The sequence below is a fragment of the Nanorana parkeri genome, unplaced genomic scaffold (assembly GCF_000935625.1).
Source record: "Nanorana parkeri isolate BGI_ZX_2015 unplaced genomic scaffold, ASM93562v1 scaffold180, whole genome shotgun sequence".
Classification (NCBI taxonomy): domain Eukaryota; kingdom Metazoa; phylum Chordata; class Amphibia; order Anura; family Dicroglossidae; genus Nanorana; species Nanorana parkeri.
In genome coordinates, this window is record NW_017306448.1 from 3253098 (window position 1) to 3272594 (window position 19497).

The 19497-nt window shown below is 41.2% G+C and overlaps 1 protein-coding gene across 1 annotated transcript in view; it reads right to left on the reverse strand.

The window, feature by feature from the left end:
- The window catches only part of SORCS2 (sortilin related VPS10 domain containing receptor 2), a 513810-nt gene that overhangs the window by 142913 nt on the left and 351400 nt on the right, over positions 1–19497 (reverse strand). The window contains exons 6-7 of the mRNA XM_018554989.1: positions 15576–15694; positions 1526–1615 (exon numbers count right to left, since the gene is read on the reverse strand). Of these exons, the coding sequence (XP_018410491.1) occupies positions 1526–1615; positions 15576–15694 (209 nt within the window). The remainder of the gene's footprint in view (positions 1–1525; positions 1616–15575; positions 15695–19497) is intronic.

Genomic DNA, 19497 nt, shown 5'->3' on the forward strand with positions numbered 1-19497 from the left:
GAAGATTTCCCATCTATTCCAGTTCTGGGGACAACTTAGAATTTGGAATGTTATTTCACTTTCAATGATAATGGTCACCAGGACAAATAGGGAGGGTGCATCTCCCTCAAGCTGGCCATACACCTATAGATTATCTGCAGATTTTCTATGGTCAAATGGAAAAAGTGCAACAGATTCCTCCATCTCCAATACCTGAAGAATATGGATGGAAGCATTGTTCAGGTGTTTTGAGAACCAGCGGGGCCGACTAACAAGACACTGAAGCGTTGCCCAGCGGGAGATTCCCCATCCACTCAGTTTAGCGTAGATGGAGGAATCTGTTGCACTTTTTCCATCTTACCACAGAAAATCTGCAGATAATCTATAGGTGTATGGCCAGTTTCACGGGGGCACAGGCAGCAATAAAAAAAAAAACAGACAGGTGTTCTAATGCCTCTCCATTCCATCCAAAAGTTAAAAAAAAGTTTTGCCTCCAGTTGCACTTTATTCCACAGAAGAGGAACAGAATAATTTCTTTTAAAAATCATAACACTAACTAGAGCTGACGTTGAGTTCTTAGTGTCAGTACTGGCACTTTCACTCTTGCATAAAGCCTCTGCTATAAAAACCATTTGCATATTTAAAAAAAAACAGAACATTTTTATGAGCTGGATATAAGGAAAGCGCATTATTTGTATTTGATTAATGCCTTGTCTTACAATTTACAAGAGGCATGTCATTACAGTATGGGAGATATTATCAAAGACCAGCCCAATAAGTAGATCAGAAGAGAATAATTTCTATGGAAAGTTAAGGATCTTTTATTCTCTTTCAGGGAATTGTACTGAAAATGAGGGTTTCTATATAACACTGAACAATTGATGTCACTGGGAGAGCTAGATAAACCTAGCTGAGATGAATGACTTGCTATTTCTATGTGTTCTTAGTCATTTTATCCTTGACCATAATTAAACAAGGAAAGGCCAGCATGGGTAGTGTAATTATAGACACACGGAAAAATGTACAATTTGGAGTCCACTCCAAGTCTCAGTTGTGAATGTGCCGAAATATAAAATCTGTCTAGTGTGCTAGCAGTCTTAAAGTGACACTAAACTCAGGAGTTAAATCCTAAAAATGCATTCATGTACCTGAACTTTTAACAGAAATGTATCTTATGTGTGTATCACTCAGCTGTAGATCCTCAAATCATCTCTGAATTGGTGCTGACACTGTCCTTCCTTCTGGAGGGTGGCTACTTTTGTTCCCCATGTTCCCTGTGTGTGTTGTAAAGTAGCCACCACTCCAAGTTAGCACCTTGTCATCTAATAAAGAGGCCGGGTAAACCCCCATAAGTACCAGGTTTCATTTTTTTATTGTTACAGACAGTGCTGCCACAATCCACTAAAATATCCTGACTTCCGGGGTATGGGGAGAAAGAAAAAGCCCCCAGCCCATTCCACAATGCAGCGATTGATTTCTTAGTCATTATGCCAGAACACTGTAATAAGAAGACGGGAATGCACCCTGAAACAATTGATTGGCTTACCTTTGGAAGTGCATATTTTGGTAGCTTCATCTGCACAAAGTCATTCCGGCGATATGACACATAATACTTGCTCTGGTTTCCTGCAGTTGTCTGCAAAACAGCAAAGGGCAGTGAATTAGTCCACAATAAAATTATTGCACAGGTTGTATTGTACTCTAAAAGACATCATGATAATAACAACAATTTATTGCATGCAGCCTGAATGCAATTGTTTTGTATTATGTGGCGGAACCACTGGCACAACACTCTGCTATGAAGTGTCTGAACCACCATCCAAAATACACCTGTATAGCTGACATTGAAACTGAGGGGTCTATTCACTAAGCTGCCGAAGGATCTAGCCGTAGCTTTGGCCGATCCTTCGGCTAGTTTTACCCCCAGGACCCCTTCTGTTCAGTAGAACTGAAGGGGTGCTGTACGGGCTATTCACTATAGCCCATACAGCTCCCGAAATAGAATATGTTGGAGGCAACCAAAGGTTGGGTAGCTTCTAAATATCAAAATTCTGCACTTGAAGATGTTGAAACACCTGAACGCCCCCTCCTATGCCGCCCTCCTAACAGGATCTGTCAGGGGATTACTCATCTTAAGTGAGTGTTAGGATTTCATATGAAAATGTCCTGGCTTTGAGTATCCTGGGCACTCCAGTAGATCTTTAAAAGAATGAGTAGGCACCTTTGAGTGCCTTCAATATATCCCCAAATTCAAGATTATAGAGCTGAAAGGAGTATTTTCACTAACATTCTTTGCTTTGTTTTCCTCTACTTTGGCTTCTTACTACCCTAGGTACATTCTCTGTAGTGTAAAAGACGAATCTAAGGGGAAGACTGAGACACGCTCAAAAAAGTCACACCATAACGGTGAAATTGGGATTTTGGGTGTGGAGATCTTACCATTAGAATGCCCTTTAGAACCTTTCCCAGAGGGATAATGTCCCTACTGCAGCAATACGCTTGAAGGTCAATCTGAGTGAAAGCCAACTATCCTACTTGCATGCTTTGTGATTGTGGAACAAAACTGGAGCAAACCTTCACAAATAACCTGTATAAATAAGGCTCTGACATAGTGAAACACATCAGCACAAGGCATACTGAAAACAATAAGATAAAAAAAATTTTTTTACTAATTTGGTTTGTATTTGGTGAAGTTGCAGCTTTTACCTTTACTATAAAGATGATGACCCTGTTGGGAATTAAATAAAAGTGCTCATAGTGCCTGGCAACTGTAAATCTATCTAACAGCAGAAGCTGTGTTTTCCTTCCTCTTCCATAAATCACTCATATCCGCATCATATCTTCACATTGTGCTCTCTATAAAGGGAGCAGCCATTTAAACCATCCATCACTGTCCAGCCTCATATCACTGGAACGGCCATCAAGCAAAATGAATTGCTCTTATCAGCTGCTGGTAACACTTTTGATTTAAATTCTCTATTCTGACAGAAGCTAGCGTTTTGAGAGGTAACAGTAAAGTGGACGGGAGCCTCACAGGAACTTAATTAGATTAAGCAGATTTATGGGACAAACAGATTTTATGATATATCTTGACATTTTTTGGAGGTTGCTGCTTACTTAGTGACAGGGAAAACAGAATATGTACTTACCTGAATCAAGGCTTCAAAAGTGCACATTGCAATGCAGCCAGAGTATTGTAAATACTTGGCATTTATTATCAGGAAGCCTTGGATCCTGGGATATATGGCCATTGAAACTTATTTGAAGACTCTTTGTGGTGAATGCTAGATTTCAATAATGACTTGCAAAGGAAGAGCTGTTTTACTAAGTGCTGCTGACATTTCAATTTATTAAATATCTCTCTTTCTCTCTCTCTATATATATATACTGTAAATATACACAATCTATTTTTCAAAATCAGTTTGTACAGCTTTGTTATCATCTGGAGAAGTGGTCGCAGCAAGAACTGTCTCATACCTTACCCTTGGAACATCCTCTAGGGCAACGTTTCTCAACCTTTTTTCAGTCACGGCACCCTTTAAAGTTGTGCAAAATCTCCAGGCACCCCAGTCTAAAATGTTGTGGATTTAAAGGGGGACCCCATGCAAAAACACACAAAAAAGTGTGTTTCCCCCTTTCCATCGAAGTGCCCTCCTTCAAATCAAGATCTCCCTCCCTTCACATCAAAGCCACCCATTGCATCAGTAACTCCTTTCACATCAGAAGCCCATCTTTTCTTATCAGAGTCCCCTCCCCATGACATCAGAGTGTTCCATTTACGCTTTACAGACATGACACATGTGTTGTCTAATGTATGAGAGATAAGGAGGTAGATCAGGGGGAATAAAAGTGTATCCAAGAGGGGGAGGGGGAGCTCGGGGAATTGTAGGAAAGTGAGGGTAATGGTGGCGCCAACCCTCCATTCACACTTCAGAGCACTTATCTTTCAAGATGTTGTACATTTTGGCAATATAAGGTTTCCATAATGAGACCCAGTAAACATAGCTAGCTCACGTGGTGGAGAATTGGCAATGGTGGAGAAATGGTAAACTGATACTAAAAATGTGTTAACCGTCTATTAAGACCCCTTTTAATGCAAAATCAAGAATGAACAAGGATGTATTTATTTAGACACAACATGTCAAACGCTTGATATTGACATACTGGGGAAGGATTAGACCCTTTGTCAGGTTTTTATTTGTTGTCTTTGTTGCCAATGGGGAGTTTTTCCATCACTTCTTGTTTTTTCTCATGTGGTTACAGGAACAGGAAAAAAATTAGATTTTTCTCCAACAACATCACCTACAGCAAGACTGTTGTCCATCCAAAACTGAAAAGAGAAAGTGTTGGATGGAGTTGAGCTGTAAGCAAACATGGCACACGAATGACCATAAAATGTACATGCTCCTTTTTTAAACAATCCTTTTAAATCCTCCCCTCTAGGATTTCATGCAAAGACAAAACTAAAATAGGATTAAGATGGTTGGATCTTCAGTAAATCTACCGAAGGAAATACAAATTAATGTTTTTTGGGTCTAGTATTAAGACTGAGTTCTTGGTATTCACATAAATGTGTGTGTAGATTCAAGGTATTAAGTAAACATGGCATTTTGTAATTTAGCCAGCGTCGGTAAAACAAATATAATCCCCAGGGGTAGTCAGGCCTGCTGCTTACTATATCTAAACCCTTTTAGTCAATTATGGAGCTTGCTAAGATGATAGTTTTATTATAAAGGAGACAGTGTGAGGATAGCTGAACCGAGAAACGTGATTAACTTAAGTAAGATGCTTATGGATTTCAGTCGGGAATGATTTTCATTCTTAGCAAAAGCCATGTCTGATTCAAACCGAAGAGAGAGTCTAGGTAACCTTATAAGAACCCATTAAGACCTCCAGTCTAGGAGCACACACTCACGTTGACTTTTTTAGCTAATTTTTGCGTCAACAAAGTATTTGGAGCATGACCCTTAACCTCAAAAGTCCTAGAACTGTATTATTCATCCACAAGATTTATAGCTATTTTAAGGAACCACTGTGGAAGTATAACACCATATCTCTTAAACACTTTATATAGATTGTGATTGGAACAGATAGTCTTTGCAAAGTGCCCAAAATGGGGCAGAACTACGGTTCAAGTGGTCAGCGCCAGCTTCATGAGTTCAGTTTACTGCAGGAAAACTAGAACTGTATGTCTTTACAGGATTCCCACAGTCCAAAAACATTCTGCCAGATTAATAAGCTTCCACCCAAAACTGTCCCTAGAGCCCATATGCCTGTATGAATGTAGTCCTAGTTTTAGGACAAGAAGTTATCTGTTTACTATGTAACAGTATATATGTCATCATTTCATCATATACGTGAATAAAGTATGATCAAGAATCCCTATATTAAAGGGGCTGTTTGCTTAGAATAGAAAGGTGAAAACACATTTAAGGTCTCTGTTGATGGGCTTTTCTTCATGTCACGCAGGATTTGCATTCTCATACAAGTCTATGGGAATTAAAAACCTACTTAAAGCAGGTAAAATGCAGCACAGAAGGAGATCAACTGCAGGTCAAATGCACCTATCTAATACTTAAAGAAGAACTATAGGGTAAGTGTTTTTCCTCATAGTCCTCCTAAGGGTCACGGGAGGACATATACTAGCGTCCTCCTGTGACCCAAAGCTCAGTATATTGCAAGCTACAGCTCGCGGTATACTGAGACCGCCGCAGTTGGGACGGATCCCGACATTACTGTCGAGATCCACCCAGCTGTGTGAGTGACAGCTGGCTCTGCCTATCTAGACGCAGAGTCAGCTGTACTTGACCCCTCCCCCATCTGTTCCGCCAGTCTGCGCTGGAGGATTGGAGTGGGGAGGGGGGGAATCCCTGCAGGGGGCCGTGAGTGACAGACACAGCAGGGACTTAATCGAGAAGTGAGCGAGCGATGGTATGTGTTTGTACACTTCTCGATCTATTCAGCCGACGTGTGACAGTTTAATTGTCACACGTCGGCTCCAACTATGAGGTTGAGTGAAAATCACTCACCTCGTAGTTCTCCTTTAATGATCTCTGAAATATTTCATACTGATGTCAAACTGATGCCTAGGATACAGGCCCCTATCTATAGTGGAGAATGATTTGTATCCTTCTTCTTAGAACCCGTGTAGCACCCTTGTGGCAGGAGTGCTATCAAATTTAGTGTTTTCAGATTGTATGCAGTCTGATGCTGATTTGTAGTCTGTGTTCATTTGGTTTCCTCCAATCAATCTGTCATTGTTTGCATCTGTCTGCTGCTGGGCGTACCCTGGTCACAGAGTAGAGTAACCAATGAGAGAATGTTATGAGTAGGTATCCCTTTCCAGCCAATCACTGTGAGGCTAATGGCCAGTGGTGCATGCTGGGGGAGAAGATAAATGCTGGGGGTGTACCATGTGAGCTCTCTCTTCCTCCCCCTGGGGCCTGCCTCTGGGGAGGCTGCTATGGACTGTCTGAGATGGCTAGGACTGAAGTCTGGGGACTAGCCGTGTGCCTACACTTGAGCCTGAGTCTGGTGGGCCAGTGGTTACTACTGATAAGGATGAACATGACTGATGACTTCTACCTCCTGTGCTGCTGTGCAAGGTGTTCTTCCTGCTGTGAATGGAGACAGCTACCACACTGTGCCATTTAAAGAAGTCTACATCTATCTGGATGATCCTCAGCCTCTCTCCCTGAAGTTCTACAATAAAGTTTTTAGCATTATATATCCAGTCTGGACATCACTCTGGATCATCATAGAGGGTGGTACGTGCTGATGGGCAAAGTGAGTGCATTTACTCCTAGATAAGAATATTACCGAGTTGCGGTAATCCATAGCAACCGACCCTAGACTCACGGTGTGCTTGTATGTTGTGGATCCATCATAGAGGTTCCTTACAGAGGAAACACAGGGGGACCCATTAGTTCTATTACTGTAGACCACCCTTTGGAGCCAGAGGTAGTGTTATTCTGCATTGGGTATCACTGATAGAGAAAAGGGTGACGCGACACCTGCATTTCTAGACTGTCATAGCTGCTTGGCAATTTTGTCTTTCTTTGTCATAAAGAAAGGTTACTTGTCACTTTGAATGGTATTATTATACCCTGAATGTCACCATTTTAAATACATCATGCTCATCCATGCACATAAACCCAGGTTACATAGTTACATAGTTTTTAAGGTTGAATAAAGACACGGGTCCATTGAGTTCAACCTTTGGGTTGTGTGTGTGTGTGTGTGTTACTAAGATTAGCTCTACCTCTGTATGTCCTGCTCACTTAGAAAAGTATCTAGATGGGTCTTGAATGGTTCCATTCTCTCAGCTGATACCACGGTCTGTGGAAGGGAGTTCCACAATTTTACAGCTCTCACAGTAAAGAAACCCCATTCGCAGTTCAGATGAAACCTTTTCTCTTCCAGCTTCAGGTGGTGGCCTCTTGTGTTCTTGACTGAACTAGCACTAAACAGTTTATTACTGATTATCCATTACCCCATTTATTACTGAATACCGATCACTATTAAACAATTTGTACATAAATATCATGTCGCCTCTCAGTCTCCTATTTTCAAGAGTGTACAAGTTTAATGGATGCAGTCTTTCCTCATAGTTGAGGTCTTATGACCCCTGTATTAGCTTTGTCACCCTTCTCTGTACTCTCTCTAGCTCAAGGACAACCTTTCTGTGGATCGGTGACCAAAACTGAACCGCATACTCAAGATGTGGCCGAACCAGTGTTTTGTACAAGGGGCAGAATTATGGATTTGTTTTTACAGTACATTCCCTTTTTTATATTTGATTGTACCCTGCTCGCCTTATTTACTGCAGCCAGGCATTGCATGCTGTTATTACTGCAGCCTGGCATTGCATGCTGTTACTAAGCTGGCTGTCCACTAGGACTCACAATTTTTTTTCCACCTCTGATTCCCCCAGTGGAACACCCATTAATGAGTAGCTTGCATTTGTATTTTTACCTCCAAAATGCACAACTTTACACTTCTCAATATTAAACCTCATCTGCCATGTAGATGCCCACCCCCCTATTTTATCCAGATCTTCCTGTAATATTGCTATGTCTTCTGTCGCCTTTATTACCCTTCACATTTTGGTATCGTCAGCAAAAACTGAAATATTGCTATTATTATCAGTCCCAATATCATTGGTAAACAGGTTGAACAGCAATGGCCCCAAGACAGAACCCTGGAGCACGTCACTGCCAACCGAGGACAACTTGGAAAATGAGCCATTTATTGATACTCTCTGGACACGTTCACTTAGCCAGTTCTCTATCCAAGTACACACTATTTCATCAATGCCCAAAGAGTGAAGCTTGTAAATTAAACATTTATGAGTTACCGGATCAAAGGCTTTTGCAAAGGATATTGTAGGTCTAGCACATCATAAGAGATAGTGTCCAACACCTGCCTGTCTACAGGGTGTGTTTCCCAGTTCAACCTACTTCTGTGTTCATGGTGTTCATTCATGGCTAAGTATGTTAACAGTACCCAATCATTGCCGAAACTGTGATATTTCACACCTGTGTAGCCTGTTGCTCTGGGTAAGCTGCATGGGCTGGGAAAAGCAGGAGCCAGAAGAAAGTCAACATTCATTTGTAAAATCTTCTAAGTAAGCACTGAGGTAGGGGAAAATGGCTATAGGGGGCTGGCACCCTTGTGTTTGGGCTGCACACAGAGGCGTAACTAGAACCTTCAGGGCCCCGGTGCAAGAAAGTATGAAGGGCCCCCCCAACCCCCCACCGCCATGGCACTGTGTGGTTAACAGGAAGGCTGCCGAGGCCCCCAGCAAGGGCGGGACCTCAGGCAGCCGCTTCAGTTTAAAAATTTAGTGCCGGTATTCTGTCAAGAACGCCAACCCAGTATCTGCACTTGCGCACAGACGGGATTAACGAGGAAACCAGCATTTATTTACAAAGTATTAGTTTGTAATGGCTAATTGTGACCGGTAATAATATGCCATCTATGGCAGTAAATGATGGACGGCATATTATTAACGGTCACAATTATTTAAACTAAAAACTTTGTGAATAAATCCCTGTTTCCTCGATAATACTGGTCTGTGTGCAAGCCCAGATGCTGAGGTCAGCAAATTCAACTACGTCGGCGTTTGACAGAACACCGGTATCTGCGTTTAGTATCGGGGCATTTTCACGAGTATCAATACTCGTGAAAATGCCCAATATTGGCACTGGAGCATACCTACTTAAAATATAATGCGTTGCTGGGACTTGTAGTCCTACATAGTTGGTGGTATTCTGCATTGCTGTATAGTGATTATACAGCAATGCAGAATACCACTAGCTATGCAGGACTACAAGTCCGAGCAATGCATTATAATAAAAATCAGCAATGTAGAAATATCAGTGGGAGGGGGTCGTACACAGACAGTGAAGAAGAAAGACAATGCAACGTTGATGTAATAGTGATAACAGGACTCACATTCTAGCTGAAGAAAAGTCAGAAAATCATGAAGGCCAGAGCGGGTTTCTTTACCGGGAGAATGCTGCCACTGTCATGGAGAGAGGGGAGCCAGAAGGGGCGCCACATTGTCACGTTGGAGAGAGCTAGAAGAGGCGCCGCTGGTTGTCCTGGTAACAGGACGCTATACCTCTCCAGCGTCTGTCTCCACTGCACATTGCCAGTTCGTCCCGCCCCCTAGCGCATGCGCCGTGTGGGCATAGGAATCCTAAGGCTTCTCACTGGCCTGACGTGATTACAGCAGGGCTCCAGAACATAGGCGCACACGAGCCACCAAGTTGGTCTCTAAGCAACCGCCCATGCCCAAAAACGCTGCGGGCAGCTTGAGGGATCTGTGGGCTCTCTTCTTTCTCTGGAATGCCAGAGCACGGTCGTGATTGCGACTGCTGCAACCCTGGTCATTCCGCCAGTGGCTGCACATTAAGTAACACAGGGCTACATGTGGGCTTTGGGACACATGTTGAGCGCCCTATCTAAAACACATACATAGTTACATAGTATTTGAGGTTGAATAAAGACATTAGTCCTATTAGGATCTCATAAAACGTTTTTCACTTTAATCAGAGCTCATGAACAAAAATGTATTTGTTTACTAATGTGAGAATTCAATGATGTGCCATCTCTAGTGAGGATCTGCAAATTTTGGCAAACTTGATTTTGCAGTACAAATTTTGCACTGTACCCGTACCCTGGTTTTATCATAAAAATTAAGCTAGGTGCTCCCCATCACCCAATGACGAAGGCTGTGTAATGTAGACACAGCATTGGGCAACTCTTGTCTCTCTGAGAGAATGTTTTGTAAAATACACAAGGCATTATCAAACATGGTCAGCGTAGTCCTCCATATAAATGTATCTGTTTGTACACAGATCCATTAATAGTCCTTTACTGTTAATTAAATAGATTGGTGAATCACCACTGTTCTCACTTGACCTACTCTGATGAATGAATATGTTTATCTCAATACCCATTTTTTAAATATAAAAGTGTTTCTAGGGGTAATCAGTTCATTCACATTAGATACCAGAGCAGATCAAGTGAGGACAATGGTGATTCACCAATATACTCAGTAGACAGCAAAGTACTATGATATGTGGATGTGAGTACAAACAGATCAATTGATAAAGGTTAATAAATTATTTAAAAAATAAAAAGAGAAATTTTACATCATTCAATTTACTGTTATTTTTGCTTCCTTTTTTTGGCTTTTTGAGTTTTTCTTAACAATAGCAAAATTACGGGAGCAGCAAAACTCTAAGCCAGAGCTGTAGCTTTAACCCTGTCGCTACCAGAGCATTTTTTGCACACATGATATAATCCACATTTTAGGCTTGAAAATGACTTAAAAACCCCCCTTTTAGAGTCATACATTTCCTGAGAGCAGAGATCCTGTAGAATAAAATGGCGGCAGTTGCAAATGTTTATGTTGCAAATTATTAGCGCAACTTTTTATCAAGTCCAAAATTTCAGAAAAAATACAATTACGTTAATGTTAGGACACAAAAACACAATATAAGATTCACTTTTTTTAAACAATATAAAAGGCAAGGGTGTTCCGAGTAAATAGATACCAAACATGCCAAGCTTAAAAATTGTTTACACCCGTGAAGCGGCGAGAAACTACAGTACCCCAAACTGTCCATAGGCGATGCTTTAAAAGTTTGTACAGGTCATCAGTTTAAAATTAACCATGAATATTGGCCCTAGAATTATTGCTTTCACTGTGGTGCACGTGGCGATACCTAACACGTGTGGCACAATCATTGTTTTCGTATGTAGGCGCACCCAATTATTGTGTTTGTTAGTATGTGCAGGGGCGGGGGAAAAATGTTTGGGAGTATTTTTACATTTATTTTTATTTAACTTTAGAAGCCATTTGTGATAGCACATTGGAGGTGTCAGGTGCTCTTTAAGGTGAGGTCTTTTTTAAAAAAATATTTAATCTTTATTTTTTATTATTTATCAGACATTTAACAAACATTTAACAATTGTTGAGGCATCCCATATATTTCACATAAAACCGTGTACATATACATATGTTTACCATGCGCTTTCCTCTATGGTTCTCCTCCCAATATTAGTCTTTTCTTTCATGTCTCCCCCATTATTCGCTGGATTAAGAGCATATACTAAATGGGGTCCCAGAACACCAGAGGTGAGTAGCTCAACAACCTCAACTATATACCTAAACAAACAACAACAACAACAAAAAAGAGGGGAAAAAAAGGGAGGGGAATAGAGGGAAGGGGGAGGGGAGTGCAGAGATCCACATCTGACTTGTTGTATTCTTTGTACCCTTTTATTTATTTAATGACTAGTCAATTGCTAGAGAGGGTGGTGGGTCTAACGGCTCTCCAAGGGGCCCATGTGGCTTCGAACAAGTGTGTCCGTTCTTGTCTTGCCATTGTAAGTTTTTCCATCAGGCATAGGTATTCTACTTTGGTTATCCATTCTGTAATTGTAGGTATTGTAGCAGTGTTCCAATATTTAGGGATCAAGAATTTTGCAGCGTTCAATAAATGTGGTAATAGCATTTTCCTATATCTGGCATGGGGTATGTCTGAGAGGTGTAGTAGGCACACCCATGGGTCATTAGGGGTTACTTGCCCCGTTATAGAGGAAATAAGTTGGATAACTTGCTTCCAGTATGGTTTAATCTTGGGGCAGAACCACCATATGTGCCCATGGGTGCCCATCAATCCACATCCCCTCCAACATTCCGGGGAGCGGGATGGGTGCATTGCATGGAGTCTGTCCGGGGTGTAATACCACCTTGCCAGTAATTTAAATGAAGCCTCCACCACATGGGTGCTTATTGAGGACGCAGAATTAAGGCTGAGAAGCCTTTTTTTCTGGGTGCTTGTCAATATATTGCCTAGATCTGCCTCCCATTGTTGGATGTATGACGGGTCATGAGACGTCCTTGAAGATAGCAGTATTTTATACATCCGCGAGAGACCATGTGATGGAGGATTTATTTGTGATAGTAAGGTCTCTAGAGGATGTAAATTTTCTACTGTTCTAAGTGGCATGGGGAGAGAGGCAACGAAATGATGTAACTGCTGGTACCGCCATTTATCCCAGGGTCTAATCCCATACTTCTTTTGTATCTGTTGTAATGTATCTACCTGGCCGGAGTCTTGTAGAACCTCGTGTAGTTTAGGGAATTTATCAGTCGACCAATGTCGTAGGCCTTTATCCCCTAGTCCTGGGGGATAGAATGAATGTCCTATCAGGGGCAATAGTGGAGAATTATAGGGACCTACCAGTTGTGGGTATAGTTTTGTCCATATAATTAGAGTAGTCCTGGTCAATGGGGAGGTAGAATTCGATAGTTCTCTGTATTCTGGTGGAATCCATGGTATTGTCAGTAATGACTGTGCTGCTAATGAGAACTCTAAGTCCACCCACCGCTTGTTCCCTTTTTGGTAGGTCCAATCTAGCACTCTGTTAAGTGCTACGGCCTTGTAGTACAAATTAAAGTCTGGCAAGGCCAGACCGCCTTCCCGTTTGGTCCTTATCAAAGTCTGCCGGGAGATTCTTGCTCTAGACCGGTTCCATATATATTTATTGGTCACTTTACATATGGTCCTCAGATAGCTCTCCGGCAAGGAGATAGGCACCGTTTGCAACAGATATAACACCCTGGGCAGGACATTCATTTTAATGGCATTGATCCTACCCGTTAAAGTTAGGTAAGGCCGATCGTTTGCCCACTTCGATAAGTCTGATTTTATATTGTTTAAGAGGGGGATATAATTATGCTTTATCAAATCTAAAAATTTAGGGGTCAACTGTATGCCAAGATATTTCAACTTATTTGATCTCCAGATAAATGGCAACACACTACGGAGATGTTGGCATTCCTGTGGGGGCGCTGTAAGGTTCATTATTTCTGACTTATGTAAGTTTATACGGAAATTTGAGATTTTACCGAATTGTTCAAATTCCTTAAGAAGATTGGGAATTGTGGTTCTGGGTTGTCGCACAAAGAAAAGAATATCGTCGGCGTATGCCGCTATCTTGTGTTCCTGTCCCTGAACCTCAATACCTTTTATGCTTACGTTATTCCGAATAGATATGAGCATAGGCTCTAAAGACAATGTGAATAAAAGGGGTGATAGTGGGCATCCCTGTCGGGTGCCATTGTGCAGCTCAAAAGCTTGAGACCGACTACCATTAATTTTTATTTGTGCAGTGGGTTTGTGATAAAGTGCCTTAATTGAGTGTAGCATTCTTGGGCCTAACCCTAGGTGTTCAAGTGTACTATTTAGGTAGTCCCAATCGACCCTATCGAACGCTTTTTCCGCATCTGTCGCAAGGATCATGGTCGATAGGGTGGATGTGGATGCATAGTTAACTAATGTGAGTGCCCATTGAGTGTTATCTCTGGCTTCCCTACCCGGTATAAACCCTGACTGATCCGCTGAAATAAGATGGGGTAATAATGGGGCCAGGAGTTTAGCTAGAATTTTTGCGAATAATTTAATATCCGCATTTAATAATGAAATAGGCCTGTAACTACTGAAAACAGTTGGGTCCTTACCGGGTTTAGGGAGGACAGAGATATGAGCATGTAATGTGGCAGGGTCAGGAGGTCTACCAGTGGGGAAAGTGTTTAAATATGTACATAGGTGCGGTAAAAGGGTGGTTTGAAAAATTTTGTAATACTTTAACGGAAACCCGTCTGGCCCGGGGCTTTTCCCCATTGGAGTTGTCATTATAGCCTCCAAAAGTTCTTGTTCAGTTATTGGAGCCTCTAAGGACAACATTGTGGTCTGATCGATCTTGGGTAGGGGAAGGGTAGCCAGGTACCTTTGTATTAGGGCGTTGTGTCGTCTAATAGAACCCCAATGTCACCTTTGCACTTCAAAGAAGCTGATCAAGCACAGATTGTGCTTGAACAGCTTCTTCCCCAAGTTCTCTAGCCGGGGAATTAAATTTCAGAAATTGGAAGTGATGCAATCAGCATCGCTTCCAGCTTCAAGGATGTTCGCTGGTCTCTCTCTGTTACCAAACGACACCTGTAATGCTGGTCCCGGGCCTGCAGGAGGGTCAGCCGAGCCTGAGAAGCAAGCTGGGGGGGTGTTGGGCGGGGTGTTTCTCCGTTTACTATAGCAGCTATAGCTGCCGGGAGTCTGTTTACAGGGACCAGGGGCGCAAGGCATATCGCGCTGGCAGTAAAAGTATTAAAAAAACATGTGATGAGAGAAACATGAATCCTGCCAATATTTACCTCTTTGAAAATGTGCTCTCTCTCTCTCTCTCAAGTGTGGCTTTAAATTTAGCCCTCAATGACCTCTGCACCTGCAAACACTGAAGCATTTCCTCCTCAAAATCCACAGCAGAAGTGGTGAAATCATTCATGTTGGGTCGCAACACTTTTTTCTCTCCCTTCTTCCTGTGAACCTGCTCAGTGTTTACATTGCAGATTAGAAGGCTGGCAGGCTGCCAACTCACTGCTGGTAGGGGGTAACTGAGCTACCAAAAAAGTGAAAGTAAAACTGAGAAGCTTTTTGTGCATAATTGGAGAAATTAATTACTCCACAGTGCCTGCAGCTACAGAGGCCAACTGACCCGTTTACTGTCATCCCCATAAAATGACTTGCCTGCCATGCATAGAATAATAATTGCTAGATCTCTAGATATACAGTTTGGCAGTATCTGTCTACGTATGGAAGCCTTTAAGAAACCTAAAGAGAAAATAATAGCATTCTGCGGCTTTTTATATTAATGCACTCACATTTTTAATTAAAGATGTTCATTACGATAATAAAAAAGTATAGACAGAGATACGATTATTCCCAATTAATTCCTCATATCTACAGCTCATTAGCAAGAACACAACTTAGGAAAGGGATGTGGAGGTAGTAAAGAACATAGCCCAGGGAATCAATTTAGGACTGGTGCGATTACAATGTGTGCTGATCTAACGTAGCATGGCAAAGAGACATAATAGCTCAGTTACATGATTCCATCAATATGACCTTTATACAGCTAAGAAACTTGTGTAGAGCCGAAATTCCCTTTGAGCTTCACTTATGTTATTTAATAACCCATAATTCAAGTGCTCAAAGCGATATTAATGTTATGCCACTTACCCTAAGAAAGATGTAATCATCTTGTACAGTTAAAGAATTGCGATCAATGTTCCCATTGAACGGGAATGTTCGTGTTTTGTCAGAGCAGTTTTGAATCTGGCATGTCACATATCGATAACCTGCGGAGCAAAATCAATAGTGGAAACATTAAGTATCTCAAAGAGGCAGTTGGAGGGAAGAACGGTGCTTTGCACAGTATAAATATTGACCACTTTTATTTGCAGTTTAGGTATGGGACCGTGTGCCGAGAACGATGACAACCACTGGGAGACAAATGTATTCAGACACAAGTGTGTTGTATCTCTCACTGTCTCAGAAGGCACCTGCTAGCCTGTAATAAATACAATCTGGCCTAAGCTACAGATCAGAGAACATACGTGTGTTTACATGTATGTATGTATGTATGTATGTATGTGTGTCTATAGATATTGGTTTGACTAAAAATTACAATGGAATGTTACACAAAAAACCTAACGGTATCATTTGTCTGATTTATATATTCCTTCAATTTTCTTTCTTTACGTTTCTTTCCACTAAAAAAAATTAGAAAGCAGTCTTCTGTTCAAAACAGTTTTTTTGTTTTACAAGTACATGTGGCAATCTGTATGAAGAGCAATATGAAGGCTGAAATAACACTGAAACGAGAATGTAACATTGTCCAAGGTTCGGAATCCTTAGTAATTGCAATGAGAAATAATTATTCCATATAAACATGACATCAGTTTAAAAGCAGTAAAGAGAACTACAGTTCAAGAACTAACAGAGCAAGAGCAGGTGGAATGGGAATAGATGTTAGAGTGGCAACAGGGTCCAGGGGTCGGAAAGAATACTAGGGAGGGGAGATGGAGAAGGAGGTATTCAGGGGAGGATGGGGGACAGTGATGTCTCCTCTTAGCGCAAGAACAATAACCCAAAGACAACTGGCTCATAGTGTAAAGAGTACACAAAGAAATTAGGAGTCTATCCAGGGGGTCCTAATAATGTTAAATGTACCCATGGTGTCTTTTTGTTGAGCTGTGAGCTTCTCAGGAAATTAGTCTTCATACTAAGTTGCTACACAGCAGCTGAAAGCTGAAATCAAGTTTGCAATAGGTGGGGGGTTATAGAGCTTTGCATGCAGGAGGGAGAGGATTGGTGACACCAGAGTGGTGATAGCAGTCCAAAGAGGTGGGTCAGTGGCACAGTTCCTTTATATGTATTTCAAATGGAGCCTTGGCTATTGTGCTTGTGCTGAACTTTCTACAGCTATTTGTCACAAAAAATCCAGAAAACTAAGATGACTAAAGGCAGTTGCATCCTTACCCTGAATATGAGAGTTTCATCTCTTCCGTCTTTCTCCAGGGGTCCCTATCCAACCTACTGAAACTGATCTCTATCAAAAACATTACAGTGTAATCTCTGTACAGTCTTCTTTAGATTTACCGACAACTATGTAGTGCAAGAGATTGCCGAAACAATCAATTTAATTTATATCCAGACTGTAATGTGTATGGCTGCCTTAAGGCTATCTAAACACCCCAGAACTCCACACACACAACTTAGTCATAGATGACTCAATTTGATATTCCAAGACCAATTCACAATACCACCCAATGGCCATTGCACACAAAAAAAGGATGGCGCCATGTTCATTGTATGAATTCTTCCTCATGTAGAATAAACAAATAATCACTAAAGACAAATAAGTGCTATAAGATATTGGCACTAAAATGATGGCCCTGTTGAGGGGGAATAAACACAAACTAGTGCAGGAAAATCTAATTGGGGGTGATTTACCCCTAAGCAAAATGGCTCTTCACTTTGCAAGGGAATTTGCATTCTGCAGGGGACGTTTCCCCATAGTTTAGTTTAGTGAATAAGATGAAACTCTGCCAACTTCCATCACTCAGTCACATGCAAGCAAAAATACTGTTTTTATTTTCCTTGCACATGATCGGGTATTTGTTCTAAAGTGAAATGACACTACATTCACCAAGCTAAGATAAACTTCCCCAGCAAAGTGCAAATTCCCTTGCAAAGTGAACAGCCTATTTTCCTTTAGTAAATCAACCCCATTGCCTCTATAATATAAGAGATATATAAGAAATATAAGAGGGTAATCCAATCAACATGAGTCCGAATTTAAAATGAAATAATGGTTTTGGGTAAAGTTGGATTTGTAAGTTGGTTACAAGGAGAGTTGGAGAGTGCACATACAAGTGTTATCATTTACAAGTGTTTAGAACAGAATGAACATTGAATAAATCCAGTGAATAATAAAGACTGTTATTCTGAATGAGATTTATCATACAGATATCCCCTGCAGATGTAGAAAGAAAGCAGCATAGGTTGTAGGATGCTCTAAAATATTTACTATTTGCTCTGAATTATTAAATGGAATTGTTCTGGCAGCCTTTCCTTTTCCGTTTACCAATGTGTTTATACCAGTTTATACTTTTAGCCTATTGTATGTATTTGCCCAGATTATAAAAAGTATCAGCAGCAAACGGTTGTTAAAGCTGACATCTGCAAAAATGTATTCCTAGTCACAACCCAGGAAAACAGTGGCAATATATAAATCCCTTGTAGGATGTAATGTTTAAAGGATACCAAATGTTTAAAACGCATTGGGGGGAATTGATCAAAACTGGTACAGACAAAATATGGAGCAGTTGTCCAAGGTAACCAATCAGCTTCTCTCTTCAATTTGTTCAGTTAACATTTGAAAATGAAAGAGAGAAGCTGATTGGTTACATAGTATTTGAGGTTGAATAAAGACATTAGTCCATCAAGTCCAACCTATTAGGATCTCGTTCTAGGAGTAACTGTACCCCTGTATATTACGGTCCCTTAAGAAATCGTCCAAAAGTTTTTTGAACAATTCCACGTTTTTTGCTGAAATCACCGCCTGTGGCAGTGAGTTCCAGACCCTAACTGATCTTACTGTGAAGAACCCCTTTCGCCCCTTGTGCTGGAATTTTTTTTCCACCAATTTTAGGTGATGGCCTCTAGTTTTTGTAACGGAGTTAATTTTAAACAGTTTATCGCTAATGTTGCTACCACCATTAAACATTTTGTACATGGAAATCATATCCCCCCTTAATCTCCTCACCTCTAATGTGAACATGTTTAAATTTAGTAGCCTCGTCTCGTAGCTCTGGTCCTCCATACCCCTAATTAGTTTGGTTGCCCTTCGCTGGACTTTTTCCAACTCAAGGACATCTTTTCTTAGTACTGGTGACCAGAACTGGACCGCGTACTCCAGATGAGGTCGAACCAATGATCTATAAAGTGGCAAAATTATAGACTTGTCCCTGCAATACATCCCCTTTTTAATACAGGACAAGACCCTGCTAGCTTTGTTTACAGCAGCCTGGCACTGCAAGCTACCTTTCAGTTTGTGGTCTACAATGACCCCCAAATCCTTCTCCATTTCTGACTTCCCCAGCGGCATACCCATAATTGTATAACCCATTTGTTTATTTTTAATTCCAAAGTGCATTACTTTGCATTTATCGACATTAAACCTCATCTGCCACATTAATGCCCACTCCCCTATTTTATCCAGGTCCTCCTGTAATGTTATAGTGTCTAAGTCCGTGTCTATTACCCTCCCTATTTTGGTGTCATCCGCAAACACGGAAAGTTAGCAGGTTAGTCAGGCAGGAACGATCTTTCCTGAACCCATGCTGATTGTCATTAACTATCCCGTTTTCCTGAACAAATTCTACCAGATAATCCTTTATTATGGCCTCTAGCATTTTACAAACTACCGATGTTAGACTGACCGGTCTATAGTTCCCAGGTTGGCACCTAGCCCCCTTTTTGAATATTGGGACTACCGTAGCCCTCCGCCAATCACAGGGGTCCTACCCGTCATTAAGGAGTCCTTAAAAATGAGAAATAAAGGTCTAGATATAACATGGCTTAGTTCCTTAAGTAC